At 48.3% G+C, this 16911-nt stretch overlaps 1 protein-coding gene across 3 annotated transcripts in view; it reads right to left on the bottom strand.

Moving 5' to 3' along the window:
• The window catches only part of GLI2 (GLI family zinc finger 2), a 154781-nt gene that overhangs the window by 84715 nt on the left and 53155 nt on the right, over nt 1–16911 (bottom strand). For 2 of the 3 annotated variants that reach the window (XR_013217880.1, XM_077273287.1), the window contains exon 2: nt 13395–13544. Coding sequence is in view for 2 of the 3 variants with exons in the window: in XM_077273287.1 (XP_077129402.1) it covers nt 13395–13515 (121 nt within the window). In the remaining variant the exon portion in view is untranslated. The remainder of the gene's footprint in view (nt 1–13394; nt 13545–16911) is intronic. The other variant, XM_077273288.1, reaches the window with a different exon arrangement.

Genomic DNA, 16911 nt, shown 5'->3' with positions numbered 1-16911 from the left:
TATTACAAGAGGTCAGAGACCATGTATTTGTTGATAACTGTAGACAGTGAGCGGGGTCTCACTATATATTCGGAATTCTCCGCAGACACTCGGACCCTCTGCTCACACTTCAGGCGATGGGACCGATCCACGGGGCGATGGGACCGATCCACGGGGCGATGGGACCGATCCACGGGGCGATGGGACCGATCCACGGGGCGATGGGACCGATCCACGGGGCGATGGGACCGATCCACGGGGCGATGGGACCGATCCACGGGGCGACGGGACCGATCCACGGGGCGACTTAAACCTGAGACTCAGCAGAACCGGATGACATTCTCTTCTGCAGATTGTACAATCAAATCTTCACATCACAGTGCAGTCTGTGATACCGGGGGGCAACACAATCTAGAACCTTCCATTGGGAACACAAATTGTGGGCGCAAGAAGAGAAGATCCAAATGAATGGAGAAGACAAATATGGTGGAAAGAGGACGAGCGAGAAGATGGAAGCGACCGAAAAAAGTCTAAAGAAAGAAGAGGAAGAAAGGAAGACGTGACAAGCGGAGGTCAGAGCCAAGTGGGCTCCATAGAGAATCTCCAGTCAGTGGTGTCCGGTCGGCGTCCTCCGCTGTGGTGACCACAACTCCTAACATCTCCACACTGGGAGTGATAGTTGGACTATGACTCGGAGACCTCCGCGGACAGAACGTTCTCCGGTGGCTGAGGGTCCTGCTGAGGCCGGCGGTCCCTTCTGGGTATTTCCACCCCCGGGTTTCGGACTCTCTGGACTCGTGCGGTTCATGTAACCTCTTACTTTGAGGTTGTTTCCTCCTTCAGGATCTCGCTTGTTGAGGTTCTCTTGGGTTTTACGAGAGAACATTGCTGGCCTTGCACAAGCTGCAAATAAAGGCACAGAGTTTCCAAAGTAAAAACCTGGAATAAGAGGTGGAAACCAGTGCTAAATCCAGGACCAGGCATTCCTGCCCTGCACCACACGCCGCTCCGGCATTCAGCCGGAGAAAATGGCAACAAATGTGTTTGTCATTCACTGATAATGTCTGTAAAGTGACAGGAAGAAATAAAGCAAGCAGAGATCTTGAGAGCGGAACTGGAGCACAAAGTAGCAGAATGTTTCATTCCTCAATCATGTAAGTAGTCCACGGCACTCAAGGATTCTTGGTGGTGCACAAGTAAGGTTTCCAACCCGTCAGTAAATAATAAAGTACTTGGCACTCAGAGATTCATTTGCAAGGTGAAAAAGTTTTTTGTTTATTTGTGCAACCAGTTCAGGAGTGTTTTAACGTTTTCGGTCACAAGACCTTCATCAGAAACAATTCTCAAGAAACTGGATGCAATACAGCGTAGTGCATGGGCCAGGGCGGCCCGCGTGTAAGAGTAAGAAAACTGGCAGAGGCACCTCGGAGGTCCTGGACTGTGTATAAAGGGTAGGGCGCACCAGGAGGGCGATAAACCGCAGAGGGCAGAAGCGCCAAGGACAGCAGGTCCGGAGTGCCGAGGTGTAGAGGGGCCGGTGTAGCCAGAAGCCGCCTCTGGCTACACCGGCCCCTCTACACCTCGGCACTCCGGACCTGCTGTCCTTGGCGCTTCTGCCCTCTGCGGTTTATCGCCCTCCTGGTGCGCCCTACCCTTTATACACAGTCCAGGACCTCCGAGGTGCCTCTGCCAGTTTTCTTACTCTTACACGCGGGCCGCCCTGGCCCATGCACTACGCTGTATTGCATCCAGTTTCTTGAGAATTGTTTCTGATGAAGGTCTTGTGACCGAAAACGTTAAAACACTCCTGAACTGGTTGCACAAATAAACAAAAAACTTTTTCACCTTGCAAATGAATCTCTGAGTGCCAAGTACTTTATCATTCCTCAATCATCCAGCTTTATTTCTTTGCTCCGGTCCTTTAAGTGACAGAAGCCGCTCGGTTTAGCTGTCGCCTCATTATTTCTGGTGTTTTTGGCTCTGGGTGTTAATTCCCCCGTACAGTAACGACGAGGCGCACAAAGACGCCGCACTCAAGTCACCACCGCTTAAGGAGGTGGATTAACGAGATAATGCTCCATGAAAAGCTGCTGAGATATTTAGATCTGCCAAAGCCCCGTCCTCCCCTACATGAGAGCAATGAAAAAGCCATTTTATCCACAAGTAGATTAAAGGATCACTGACTTCTGCGCCGAACAATCGCCGGCACGGACGACTTCACAGCAAAACAGCGCAGAGAAAAGTAGGAGAAAGTTTGGGCCCAAGCGTCATAATCACCAGAAATAACAAAAATGAAGAGAACCGCTGTGTCCTAAAACCGACAGCGGGAACCCAGGAGGGCAGAACCACACTGGTGCATGTCTGGTCAGAGTCAGAGTCTGGCGCATTCTGATAGAAGTTGATGATTTCCCTTCACTTCCTCTAGAATGTTCATTAGTGCAAAATAAGGTCACAACCCGATCCGGCGCAGGTTCTGGCTCCGCTGAAAAAGAAAAGCGCTGAGCGTCAGGCACAGATTATTAATTGGAGCCAAAATAAATGGGAATACATATTTTTGGCTCATGCTTTTTTTGCAACTTTTGGCGTAAAAAGTTGCACGATCCTTTCGATTAGTTTTTGAAATGTTCACGCTTGTCTTAATTTCTGCAAAAAAGAAAATAAATGTATACTGCACCAGCTCACTGGCAAACAGTTCTGCAAACATTTAGCCACATTTTAAAAAAAATTGCAAATGATGAATTAGAATAAAACAGACGACACAGAACCTGCGCCCATGATGTGAAAGGAACAGACGAAATCAAGGAAAGTTACAGTAACTGAAAAAAGACACAAATGAAATAATGAATAAGGCGCAATAAAGTCACTATTAGAACCAGCATTGCTCAAGAAAAAACAAAAATGATAATAAATGATAACTTTCTTTTTTTAATTACACCATTCGGGTAAATTCTCACCCTGCAGATTTTGTTGCAGAAATTTATAAGACTTCCAGTTATCTGAAGGAATGTGGTAACAAAATGTGCAATAAATATGCAAACGGTCAAATACCCGTAGGATTTCTTTCTCCTCATATTTTTTTTTTACAAGCGTTGTTAGTGGTAAGGTTTTTTTCACATCATTTATTATATATACACTGAGGCATTTCCTACAGGACAGATCATAGTAAAAAGTCCAAAAATGTTGTACCCAGAACACGCTGTTTTTTTTGTAAATGTCAAAAACACTCGAATCCTGCCCCCCCCCAAAAAAATAAACATGTTACATATATCTTATGGCTGCATGCAAAAGCTAAAATGAAAAATACTGTGAAAAATGCCCCCAAACGGGTAAATCTGCAATGTGTGGCGGCTCTTAAGGAGCGACTGACCCCTAAAATAACAGGAGTCCTTGAGCCGCCCGAGTTACTGGAAGCTTCTCCTCAGCTGGACAGTCCGATATCAGCTCTTCATTCATCATTTATATTGTTATAAGTTACATTTCTTTTCGCTTTGTTTTGTTCGTTGTCGTTTTTGTGATAACTTTTTTTAACATATCGTCCAGGAGTTGGTGAATTTTGCCGAAAATTAAAGTTGCCCTTTTTTCTCTTTTGTGTAATTTTAGAGCAGAACGTCAGATTACACTTTACAAGGTCGCACGTTAGTCTTCAAATTCTCAGAAGTGATCGACAGACAGATCTTCTGCCCGCTGCGTTACTGGAGCACAACTGCAAAAAGTTTTACATCAGTTTGAAAAGTTGTAAATGATGAATTCTGGTTAAATATATGGATAAAGAAAATGGCGCCAACACCAAGGAACAAAGAGCAGACCAAAAACCGATGAAACCAAGTAAAAGGTAATTACGACCATTTTTGTGCTAGAAAAAGAGTGCGAAAACGATTAATCGCGGCATCGCAATCCAACATGGTGGATGTTCTTCATGTTTCCTAAAGTCCTAGGGACGATATCTGGGTAGTTGTGGACTGATGCATCCTCTGCTCCAGTGCAGCCAATATGGTAGATCGAAGAAGCCTGCGCTGCGGGAATACAAGGCAGCATGTCACAATCAATATGGCCGCCTGCAGGTCTCCGGTGGTGGCTGCGCAGCGTCACCAGAGTCCTATATGCTGGGCCTGAGGACTTTTCTACAGATGCACAGAGATCCTATATATATGGTGATTACATATGGCGGTACTTATAGTCCGTTATAACGAGCCCAGTCACAACCAGTATGGCCGCCTGCAGGTCTCCGGTGGTGGCTGCGCAGCATCACCAGAGTCCTATATGCCGGGTCTGAGGACTTTCTATAGATGCACAGAGATCCTAAATATGGCGGTACTAATAGTCCGTTATAACGGGCCCAGTTAGTAAATCGTAAAGTGCATCCCATAGATCAGCAGCTCCGACACCTGCAGAGTTCACTCAAAATAAATTACTGGCCCCATGATAAATGGTTCTATTAGCGACCCAGATTATTCCGCGAGATACGGCACGTGGCAGCGAGCGCAGCGCCCGGCGCCGTCTTCACGGCTGTAAACAGGTTATTTTGTGTGTAAATAACACATTAAAAATCTGCATTAGCCGTGTTCTACCAAAGACCAGGAAAGTGTAAGGGATAAATAACGGCAGACAAGCGAGTAAAAATAAGGGACGGCTTTAATGGCGCTCGCCCGGAGGAAGCCACTTACACATGACGAACGTGATAACAATCTGAATATAGCCGCCATTAAACATGCACAGTCTGGCTACACACCAGGCCGTTATTCTGCCGCGGCTTGGAGAAATCAGAAGTGACAGAATTTGGAGAGTAGAAAACTGCGCAGAGATTAAACGATCAGATTTTTTGGTGGCGACCATAAATCAGGGGGCAGATCAGCGCTGTTAACCCTCTCCTGTCCAGAGGCTGAACCGTCCATGGGCCGTCACTCAGGGATCCACTGACAAAATGACCATTTTGCCAAATTTGTTAGGACGGGAAGTTGTTACAATGTAGCAATGCTGATGTTTTATTACGATTGAGGTGCGATTGTTTCATGATACAACATGCAATGATCCACTGTGACACCACAAAGAACACATGTCACACATGATCGTCCACAACCCCGAGACGGAGCGGCGCTTTCTTGCGTTCGGGGTGAAAAATTAAGTTTGATTCCACAACCCTGTATCCAAATAAGCAGGAGAAAGGAGAACAACATAAAGTTCCTGGCCCAGCCCCCATCACTGCGAGTCCAGGACAAATGCCCTGACGGCCACAACTACTGTCCAGCTGACAACTCAACAAATTACAACCAAATATTCTGCAAAAAAATAAATATTCTGCTTCTGTAAGAGCTGAATCGCCTGCTATGGATATTGGGGAAAAAAAGTTCTGTAACTTTCTTAAAAACTTTGAAGAAGATTCACTAAGTAACTTGCACTCGTTTTCTGGCGCTACAGAGCTGCATATTGTGGAGGACGCATAAACTGCACAGAAATGTGTAACTTTGTTCATCTCTACGACTCTCTTGCCACTTTTACCAAAGATGTTGGGGATTGGCAGAAAGGTGTAGAAACGACATTGTTACATAAATGTCCCACTTTGTGTCTCAGCTCCTCACGATTTCTGCTCGCTCTTGTTGTTACATTAAGGCTATGTGCACACGTAGGAAAAGTGGTGCAGAATTTTCTACACAAAATCTGCATCTCATGGAAGAATCCGCAGCTGCAGATTTGCCGCGGTTTTTATGCGGATTTTGTGCAGATTTGCTGCGGAATTGATGCGGATTTTCTGCAGTTTTTGCCACTGCGGATTTCTATCATGGAGGGGTGCAGAAACGCTGCAGATCCACACAAAAGAAGTGACATGCACTTCTTTTAAATCCGCAGCAATTCCGCACTGATTTTTCTGCACAACTTTTTTTTTTTACATTGATTTTCATGGTACTGTAAATCACAGTGCGGATCCGCAGCAAATCTGCATCGTGTGCACAAAGCCTTTCAGTGTCTGAGAGTTCTCACATCTGAGGGTTTGTTACAATTGCATCCAGATGAGACAAGCCATTCTAATCTAAACAGCCAGGACTCCAGACTGACACAGTTTGCCTGCACTGACGCATTGCAACAAATTATCAGGACACACAGTATGTACAAACCCTCTGCGTGAACAGGATTCCTTCTGGATAGTTTTTCAGTCACTACATGTTAAGGCGACGTTCACACACAGCGGATTTGGTGCAAATAAATTTGCTGCAATTTTAGCTGCAAAACTGCCATGAAGTTGTGGCCACATGCATACCTCCCAACTTTAGAAGATGGGAAAGAGGGCAAATTTTAGGCCACGCCTCTGACCACACCCATTCATAATTAGTCACACCCATATCCACGTCCCAACCACACCCATTTAGCACTGCTGATCACACTGTTTCATATACAATAATTATAAACAAAAAAATATGGCCACACAGTGCTCCATACTGTATAATGACCACACATGATGCCCCATACTGTATAATGACCACACATGATGCCCCATACTGTATAATGACCAAACATGATGCCCCATACTGTATAATGACCACACATGATGCCCCATACTGTATAATGACCACACATGATGCCCCATACTGTATAATGACCACACATGATGCTCCATACTGTATAATGACCACACATGACGCTCCATACTGTATAATGGCCGCACATGATGCTCCATACTGTATAATGACCACACATGATGCCCCATACTGTATAATGACCACACATGATGCCCCATACTGTATAATGACCACACATGATGCCCCATACTGTATAATGGCCACACATGACGCTCCATACTGTATAATGACCGCATGCATACTGTATAATGGCCGCACATGATGCTCCATACTGTATAATGGCCACACATGATGCTCCATACTGTATAATGACCGCACATGAGGCTGCATACTGTATAATGACCGCACATGATGCTCCATACTGTATAATGACCACACATGATGCTCCATACTGTATGACCACACATGATGCCCCATACTGTATAATGGCCACACATGACGCTCTATACTGTATAATGACCGCATGCATACTGTATAATGACCACACATGATGCCCCATACTGTATAATGGCCACACATGATGCTCCATACTGTATAATGGCCGCACATGATGCTCCATACTGTATAATGACCACACATGATGCTCCATACTGTATAATGACCACACATGATGCCCCATACTGTATAATGGCCACACATGACGCTCCATACTGTATAATGACCGCATGCATACTGTATAATGGCCGCACATGATGCTCCATACTGCATAATGACCACACATGATGCTCCATACTGTATAATGACCGCACATGAGGCTGCATACTGTATAATGACCGCATATGATGCTCCATAATGTATAATGACCACACATGATTCTCCATACTGTATAATGACCACACATGATGCCCCATACTGTATAATGACCACACATGATGCTCCATACTGTATAATGGCCGCACATGATGCTCCATACTGTATACTGGCCGCACATGATGCTCCATACTGTATAATGACCGCACATGATGCTGCATACTGTATAATGACAGCACATGATGCTGCATACTGTATACTGGCTGCACATGATGCTCCATACTGTATAATGACCGCACATGATGCTCCATACTGTATAATGACTGCACATGATGCTCCATACTGTATATTGGCCGCACATGATGCTGCATACTGTATAATGACCGCACATGATGCTGCATACTGTATACTGGCTGCACATGATGCTCCATACTGTATAATGACTGCACATGATGCTCCATACTGTATAATGACTGCACATGATGCTCCATACTGTATAATGACTGCACATGATGCTCCATGCTGTATAATGGCCAGAGTTCTCCATACTGTATAATGACATACAGGCAAGCAGCTCACAGACACGCTCACACACACACACGGCTCACACACACCTCACACACATGCAGCATCATACACACACACGCAGTATCACACATACACACGCAGCATCACAAACGCAGCTCACAAACACATGCAGCTTTGACACAAATGCATCACACACGCAGCCATCACACACACACACACACGCAGCCATCACACACACACACACACACGCAGCCATCACACACACACACGCACCCATCACACACACACACGCACCCATCACACACACACACGCACCCATCACACACACACACGCACCCATCACACACACACCAGATACCTCATACACACATGACACACACACACGCAGCAAAAGACACACACACACACACAGCATCAGACACATACACATGCAGCATCTCACACACACACACACATGCAGCATCACACACATCACACACACACTCCTCTGTGTTGCAGGGGCGGCTGATCTGTCCATGTGCAGCTCTTCAGTTTCTCCGGCTGCTCACAGCTCTGCACTGTCCCGGCACCTCCCCCGTCTCTCCTTCTCTGCCAGGATACCAGATAAGAGCAGGAGAAGCCGGAGCTCCGTGCACACACAGGAGGTAGTGAGTCGCTGACCTCTCATCTTGATCGCTGCTGGCTCTCAGCCTCTCTCCCTCAGCGTGGCAGGCAGCACAGCGCCGCGCGGGGGGGCGGGGTCGGTGGGGAGGTGAACCACCCAGCTTTTATGAAAAATAAAAAAAAAGCCACAAACCTAAGTTACTCAGGTGCCGCCCCCTGCATTGTCCCCGCCCTAGGCACGTAGTGCGGGACAACTAATGTCCCTCCCGGGATCCCGGGGCTGACTGTCAAAATCAGGACAGTCCCGCGGGATCCGGGACGGTTGGGAGGTGTGCACATCTGCTTGTGCTGCCTGCGGGTGTTATCACAATTGTTGTTGCAGAAATTCTGCGAACTTCATTCTGTGTATTACGAGGGTAAAGTCTGTAAAGAAAAGTAAAAAGAATGGAAATTGCTGCATTACTGCAAAATCCGCACTGGCAAAACCAGAACTCACTTGTTCCATGTGTGTTCATCCTCACAGGAAGGAGTGAATTTCCATTCACTGTCACCAAGCAGAGATCTTTAAGTACAAAGAAATATAAAAAAATGTACAGAACCTTTAATTATAAGTGATTATGGGTTGTGTAACCAGAAGTCCCAGCAGAACTCAGCCCCGCACCGGAGCATTCCGAGACCTGATTCTTCCATCGGAATTATTTGACATTTCTTTCAGTTTTCCCCCTGATCTCATCGTTAACATGTAACATAATTGCAGCAATGTTGCGCACAGGACGGCGGTCTCCCTGCCGGTCACCGTGACTTATTTATTAGGGTCCTTTAAGGGCTTTTTAGAGCTGATTAGACGTCTCTTTCATCATCTCTCCGCTCAGTCTTCAAACGCTGTCGCTGTAAGTTGTCGCCCGGCGCCTCACGCACCATCTCCGCTTTCATCCTCCATTCGACAGGCGATTAGAGCGGCTGCAGCGGGCTTGTTACTCGCTGGGGTTCCCAGAGCTGCGACTCCAGGCGGGAGGCAGGAGATTTAATGCACAACGTGACAGTTCTGATGACGGGAGAATATTGTGCGAGTCGCGGTGTAAGGTCGGAGGAGGCGCAGAGTGTCGCCACCATACATGTACCAATACTGCAGAACCCAGGAATGGAGCCGGGGTCGGTGTACGAGCCTTGTGTAGGTATACGAGCCTTGTGCAGGTATACGAGCCTTGTGTAGGTGTACGTGCCTTGTGTAGGTATACGAGCCTTGTGTAGGTGTACGTGCCTTGTGCAGGTGTACGAGCCTTGTGTAGGTATACGAGCCTTGTGTAGGTATACGTGCCTTGTGTAGGTATACGAGCCTTGTGTAGGTATACGAGCCTTGTGTAGGTATACGAGCCTTGTGTAGGTATACGAGCCTTGTGTAGGTATACGAGCCTTGTGTAGGTATACGTGCCTTGTGTAGGTATACGAGCCTTGTGTAGGTATACGAGCCTTGTGTAGGTATACGAGCCTTGTGTAGGCGCACCTTCACACTACGTCCATTTCACAACAAAAATGCAAGAAAAAAAAAAAAAAGTAGCTTTTTGCATGTTTTGTATGTGGCCAATCTCCGGCATTACATATTGCTAATCTCGGTGCAGTTTTCAGCCACACGGTTTTTGACAAGTAAATCATGTAGATCTTGTCTGTATAAACGCTTTGTGCAAAAAATGTCACACCTGCGAGTCTCTGGCCCCAATATTCGGCACGGCCTAGAAACAGAATGCGCCGCACGCTCCGCTCCCGAGTGCCGGGTATTGGGCGAGTGTGACCCCGGCCTTCTCCATTTCATCTGCCGGAGCTTTTCCCATCGGAGGGTCCTGGGGTCTGCAGTAATGTAACTGGGAGATCAGGGGGAGGGGAGACTGGAAACCATCAGGTAGTCCGGAGCATCCAGCACTGGTGCTAATGGCCTGTGTAGAATCGCACCTCAGCATCTGCCACAAGGGCAATTAAAGCCACAGGAGCGACCCCTGCTGTATTCACAGTCTCCCCCTCCCCAGACATGAGGCTCCTGCCAGTCAGCAGCCCCTAATAAAATGCAAAGCGCCCCCGAAAATGTGTCAGATGCTAAAATCCTTCACACAGGGAATCAATCACCAGCAACAAATGGTCAATTGTGATACAAGTGAGAGACCCCCGGTGGGTGGGGGCAACAACAAAGACTCAGCAACATTCCTATAATCCGGAATCATCCGCTAGTCAGGAGATCTGGACTATTGAGAACAGATAATAAATTACCACAAACTGGAAACCGTCCAATATTATGGACAATATGGGGGCAACTGCCAGAATTCTGCCCCCATCATGTATGCCGGACTTCACGTGTACAAATCATGAGTGATACTGACTGCTGAGCCGTGTATCTAATCCTCTCCTGTGTGATACTGACTGCTGAGCCGTGTATCTAATCCTCTCCTGTGTGATACTGACTGCTGAGCCGTGTATCTAATCCTCTCCTGTGTGATACTGACTGCTGAGCCGTGTATCTAATCCTATCCTGTGTGATACTGACTGCTGAGCCGTGTATCTAATCCTCTCCTGTGTGATACTGACTGCTGAGCCGTGTATCTAATCCTTTCCTGTGTGATACTGACTGCTGAGCCGTGTATCTAATCCTATCCTGTGTGATACTGACTGCTGAGCCGTGTATCTAATCCTCTCCTGTGTGATACTGACTGCTGAGCCGTGTATCTAATCCTCTCCTGTGTGATACTGTCTGCTGAGCTGTGTATCTAATCCTATCCTGTGTGATACTGACTGCTGAGCCGTGTATCTAATCCTATCCTGTGTGATACTGTCTGCTGAGCTGTGTATCTAATCCTATCCTGTGTGATACTGACTGCTGAGCTGTGTATCTAATCCTCTCCTGTATGATACTGACTGCTGAGCCATGTATCTAATCATCTCCTGTGTGATACTGTCTGCTGAGCTGTGTATCTAATCCTATCCTGTGTGATACTGTCTGCTGAGCCATGTATCTAATCCTCTCCTGTGTGATACTGTCTGCTGAGCCATGTATCTAATCCTCTCCTGTGTGATACTGTCTGCTGAGCCGTGTATCTAATCCTCTCCTGTGTGATACTGACTGCTGAGCCGTGTATCTAATCCTCTCCTGTGTGATACTGACTGCTGAGCCGTGTATCTAATCGTATCCTGTGTGATACTGACTGCTGAGCCGTGTATCTAATCCTATCCTGTGTGATATACTCTGCTGAGACGTGTATCTAATCCTCTCCTGTGTGATACTGTCTGCTGAGCAGTGTATCTAATCCTCTCCTGTGTGATACTGTCTGCTGAGCCGTGTATCTAATCCTCTCCTGTGTGATACTGTCTGCTGAGCCATGTATCTAATCCTCTCCTGTGTGATACTGTCTGCTGAGCCATGTATCTAATCCTCTCCTGTGTGATACTGTCTGCTGAGCCGTGTATCTAATCCTATCCTGTGTGATACTGTCTGCTGAGCTGTGTATCTAATCCTATCCTGTGTGATACTGTCTGCTGAGCCGTGTATCTAATCCTATCCTGTGTGATACTGTCTGCTGAGCCGTGTATCTAATCCTATTCTGTGTGATACACTCTGCTGAGCCGTGTATCTAATCCCATCCTGTGTGATACACTCTGCTGATCCGTGTATCTAATCCTCTCCTGTGTGATACTGACTGCTGAGCCGTGTATCTAATCCTCTCCTGTGTGATACTGTCTGCAGAGCCGTGTATCTAATCCTCTCCTGTGTGATACTGACTGCTGAGCTGTGTATCTAATCCTCTCCTGTGTGATACTGTCTGCTGAGCTGTGTATCTAATCCTCTCCTGTGTGATACTGTCTGCTGAGCCGTGTATCTAATCCTCTCCTGTGTGATACTGTCGGCAGAGTTGTGTATCTAATCCTCTCCTGTGTAATAGTGCTGAGCCCGTGTATCTAATCCCATCCTGTGTGATACTGACTGCTGAGCTGTGTATCTAATCCTATCCTGTGTGATACTGACTGCTGAGCCGTGTATCTAATCCTATCCTGTGTGATACTGTCTGCTGAGCCGTGTATCTAATCCTATCCTGTGTGATACTGTCTGATGAGCCGTGTATCTAATCCTATCCTGTGTGATACTGACTGCTGAGCCGTGTATCTAATCCTCTCCTGTGTGATACTGTCGGCAGAGCCGTGAATATAATCCTATCCTGTGTGATACTGTCTGCTGAGCCGTGTATCTAATCCCATCCTGTGTGATACACTCTGCTGAGCTGTGTATCTAATTCTCTACTGTGTGATACTGTCGGCAGAGCTGTGTATCTAATCCTCTCCTGTGTAATAGTGCTGAGCCCGTGTATCTAATCCCATCCTGTGTGATACTGACTGCTGAGCCGTGTATCTAATCCTATCCTGTGTGATACTGTCTGCTGAGCTGTGTATCTAATCCTCTCCTGTGTGATACTGACTGCTGAGCCGTGTATCTAATCCCATCCTGTGTGATACTGACTGCTGAGCTGTGTATCTAATCCTCTCCTGTATGATACTGTCTGCTGAGCTGAGTATCTAATCCTCTCCTGTGTGATACTGTCTGCTGAGCCGTGTATCTAATCCTATCCTGTGTGATACTGTCTGCTGAGCTGTGTATCTAATCCTCTCCTGTGTGATACTGTCTGCTGAGCCGTGTATCTAATCCTATCCTGTGTGATACTGTCTGCTGAGCCCGTGTATCTAATCCTACCCTGTGTGATACCGTCTGCTGAGCCATGTATCTAATCCTATCCTGTGTGATACTGACTGCTGAGCCGTGTATCTAATCCTCTCCTGTGTGATACCGTCTGCTGAGCCATGTATCTAATCCTATCCTGTGTGATACTGACTGCTGAGCCGTGTATCTAATCCCATCCTGTGTGATACACTCTGCTGAGCCGTGTATCTAATCCCATGCTGTGTGATACACTCTGCTCGGTGCGGTACCTCCTGGTGACGTGTTGAGGACCCCGGACCTTTTGCCCATGTCGGAGAATCTGTTTCCATCCAGAATGGAGGCTTTGGGGTCTTTCTTGTGCGCTGCCATCACCGGGCCGGTGTTCTCCATGTCAGCCGCTCATGTCCCACAGACGGAGCCTGGAATGAGAGGGGTCGCAGTGTTAGGAGGGGCTCCTGTGACACCTGGGGACAGAGCGTATTATCTGGGGGTACGGCGATATTCTGTTTATGACAGTCCTGTGTGTGGACCCCCAATAGCTAGCTATAAGTTATGGAGGACCCCAACCAATGACACAGGACCCTCGCAGAGGAGGGCGACCTGCACTGTGCACCCGCACCCATGGCAGACTGACCCGGGAACACAGGAACATGTGAGGGGCTGCGGCCATGGTGGGTCACATCACCCTCCTGTCCCCTAATCCAAGCCTGACCCCAGGGCGTGTGGGAGGAAGGACCCCAGAGTGTAAGCTCCTGGACCCACTGCATATGTCTCAGGAGCGCCAGTGCCCACGGGGGAGGGGAGGCCGCAGCTCTCACTAGGTGTCACCTCCTGGACATTAAGGGGTCGGCTGCCCCCCTGGATCAGAGGAAACTGAGAAACCAGAGACAAAAACATCCCCAAACATACACCCTGGAGGTTCCATATTCTCGCCCTGCAGAGACCCCCGCGTCATGTGACCCCCGTGTACGACAAGTGACGGGAGGATGGAGCTTCTCATTGTATTCCAGTATTTACTATATAATGAGAAGTTCTGATACTTTGTATCAAGATCTCAAAACATTTCTGTGAGATTGCAAAACCTGTTCTGGCCAAATACTTGTCACAGCTGAGGTTTTGTCACAGTGTAAGAAAATCAGTAGAGCAAGAAGAGAGGAAGGAGCAGATTAATGTATAGAATTGTGAGAAAAGAGTCAATAAACTGGTAACTTATTCACTGAAGTCACAGCTCTTTCTAGGCTTAGGAGTCCAAGGGGCGGTCCTAATGTATGATTGACACATATCTCTGACCGCCCACTGGACTGATGAGAATGTGAATCGTACAGAATCTTGTCCTATAAACGTATAGATCAGTCGGCTCCCGCTGCGCACATCCACTTATACATGGAGTATAACACATATAGCACGTCCAGATCCCAGGAGCAGCAGGAATCGCTCGCTGTTTGCTCAGACATCGTTCAATGTTTTCTTATCAGCTAATTATCTTTATCTGTTTGACTAATGAGCAGTTTATAATGAGAATAAACAGTAAGAATAGAGAGAAGACACAAAGTAGCAGCGCACAGCTATACAGTCCCAGGTACACTGCATGGAGAAAAGTGCCGAGACCCCAGGATCAATCACTGGATCCCATTGCCTGCCCCCCCTCCCATGTATAACACAAGGCCGCTCGCTCCCCCCTCCCTCTTGGTGTATAACCTCCGGCCCCCCGCCCCCAGTGTATAACCTCAGGCCCCCCGCCCCCAGTGTATAACCTCAGGCCCCCCTGCACCCGGTGTATAACCTCGGGCCCCCCGCATCCAGTGTATAACCTCGGGCCCCCCGCATCCAGTGTATAACCTCAGGCCCCCCGCATCCAGTGTATAACCTCAGGCCCCCCGCATCCAGTGTATAACCTCGGGCCCCCCGCATCCAGTGTATAACCTCAGGCCCCCCGCACCCAGTGTATAACCTCAGGCCCCCCGCACCCAGTGTATAACCTCGGGCCCCCCGCATCCAGTGTATAACCTCAGGCCCCCCGCATCCAGTGTATAACCTCAGGGCCCCCGCATCCAGTGTATAACCTCAGGGCCCCCGCACCCAGTGTATAACCTCAGGCCCCCCGCATCCAGTGTATAACCTCAGGCCCCCGCACCCAGTGTATAACCTCAGGGCCCCTGCACCCAGTGTATAACCTCAGGCCCCCCGCATCCAGTGTATAACCTCAGGCACCCAGTGTATAACCTCAGGCCCCCCGCACCCAGTGTATAGCCTCAGGCCCCCCCGCCCCCAGTGTATAACCTCAGGCCCCCCGCCCCCAGTGTATAACCTCAGGCCCCCCACCCCCAGTGTATAACCTCAGGGCCCCCGCACCCAGTGTATAACCTCAGGCCCCCCGCACCCAGTGTATAACCTCAGGGCCCCCCCGCACCCAGTGTATAACCTCCGGCCCCCCGCACCCAGTGTATAACCTCTGGCCCCCCGCACCCAGTGTATAACCTCAGGCCCCCCGCACCCAGTGTATAACCTCAGGGCCCCCGCACCCAGTGTATAACCTCAGGCCCCCCGCACCCAGTGTATAACCTCAGGGCCCCCGCACCCAGTGTATAACCTCAGGCACCCCATGCCGCCATTACTACCATGTGACAGAGCGGCCGGTGGTGCGCAGCTCCCTGATACCAGCGCGGTCCTGTAATAGGAGCCATCGGGGTAACACGTCCGTCCATGACATTTCTTCCTCCTGAATCTTCCCCATCACCTGTGAGTGACATTACTGAGAAGTGGAAGGAACCGCAGCAACTCAGCCACAAAGTGGAGACCCCGTAACATTACTGAGCGGGGGGCCGAGTGCTGAGGAGCAGAAAAGTCACCACCACTCTGCTGACCCCATAACTGCAGAGTTCAGAAGTCCCCGGAGGTGGATGTGGGGGGCACATACTTTCTCCATATTAATGTCTATGGATGTAGATGAGGTCACAGAAGCCCCCGGAGGAGGATGTGGGGGGCACATACTTTCTCCATATTAATGTCTATGGATGTAGATGAGGACAGAGAAGCCCCCGGAGGAGGATGTGGGGGGCACATACTTTTCTCCATATAGTGTATCACACATCACATATAGACTAACAGAGGAGATACAATGTAATACCATCAACCGGATTTACAGCCTTAGTGTCAGTGTAGGACTTGCATTGGTCAGTGGTCATTTGGAGGTTTTACTAGACACCAGTAGCTACTGGGGGGCAGAGAGTGCGGCCACCCCGGGTCCAGCACTCTGAGGGGCCCACCTGCAGCTAAGTTACTTTTTACTGTATCCGCTTGCGCAGCCCGCCGATACAGTTAAACTCTGGGGCAAAGGAGTAAGACAAGATCTCCCTGCACTGCTGCGCGTCCACTATGGGGCCTGTAAGCCAGTTGAAAGCAATGATGGGGGGTGTCAGCTGACGCTTCCTCCCCCATAATTTTTCCTCAGCATCTGACGTCTCAGTGCAATGGCATCACTGCATGGCGTCCTCTAAGTTGGATGTGAGAAGCTGCGATGACCGGAGCACCTGAGGACTATATTGTGCATTATACTGTATGGACTATGGGGTGCATTATACTGTATGGACTACAAGGTGCATTATACTGTATGGACTATATTGTGCATTATACTGTATGGACTATGTGGTGCATTATACTGTATGGACTATGTGGTGCATTATACTGTACGGACTACAAGGGGCATTATACTGTATGGACTATAAGGTGCATTATACTGTATGGACTATATTGTGCATTATACTGTATGGACTATGTGGTGCATTA

Source organism: Ranitomeya variabilis, chromosome 7 (genome assembly GCF_051348905.1).
Source record: "Ranitomeya variabilis isolate aRanVar5 chromosome 7, aRanVar5.hap1, whole genome shotgun sequence".
Classification (NCBI taxonomy): Eukaryota; Metazoa; Chordata; class Amphibia; order Anura; family Dendrobatidae; genus Ranitomeya; species Ranitomeya variabilis.
Note: the sequence above shows the minus strand (reverse complement) of the source record. Positions and strands in the feature narration are given on the sequence as shown.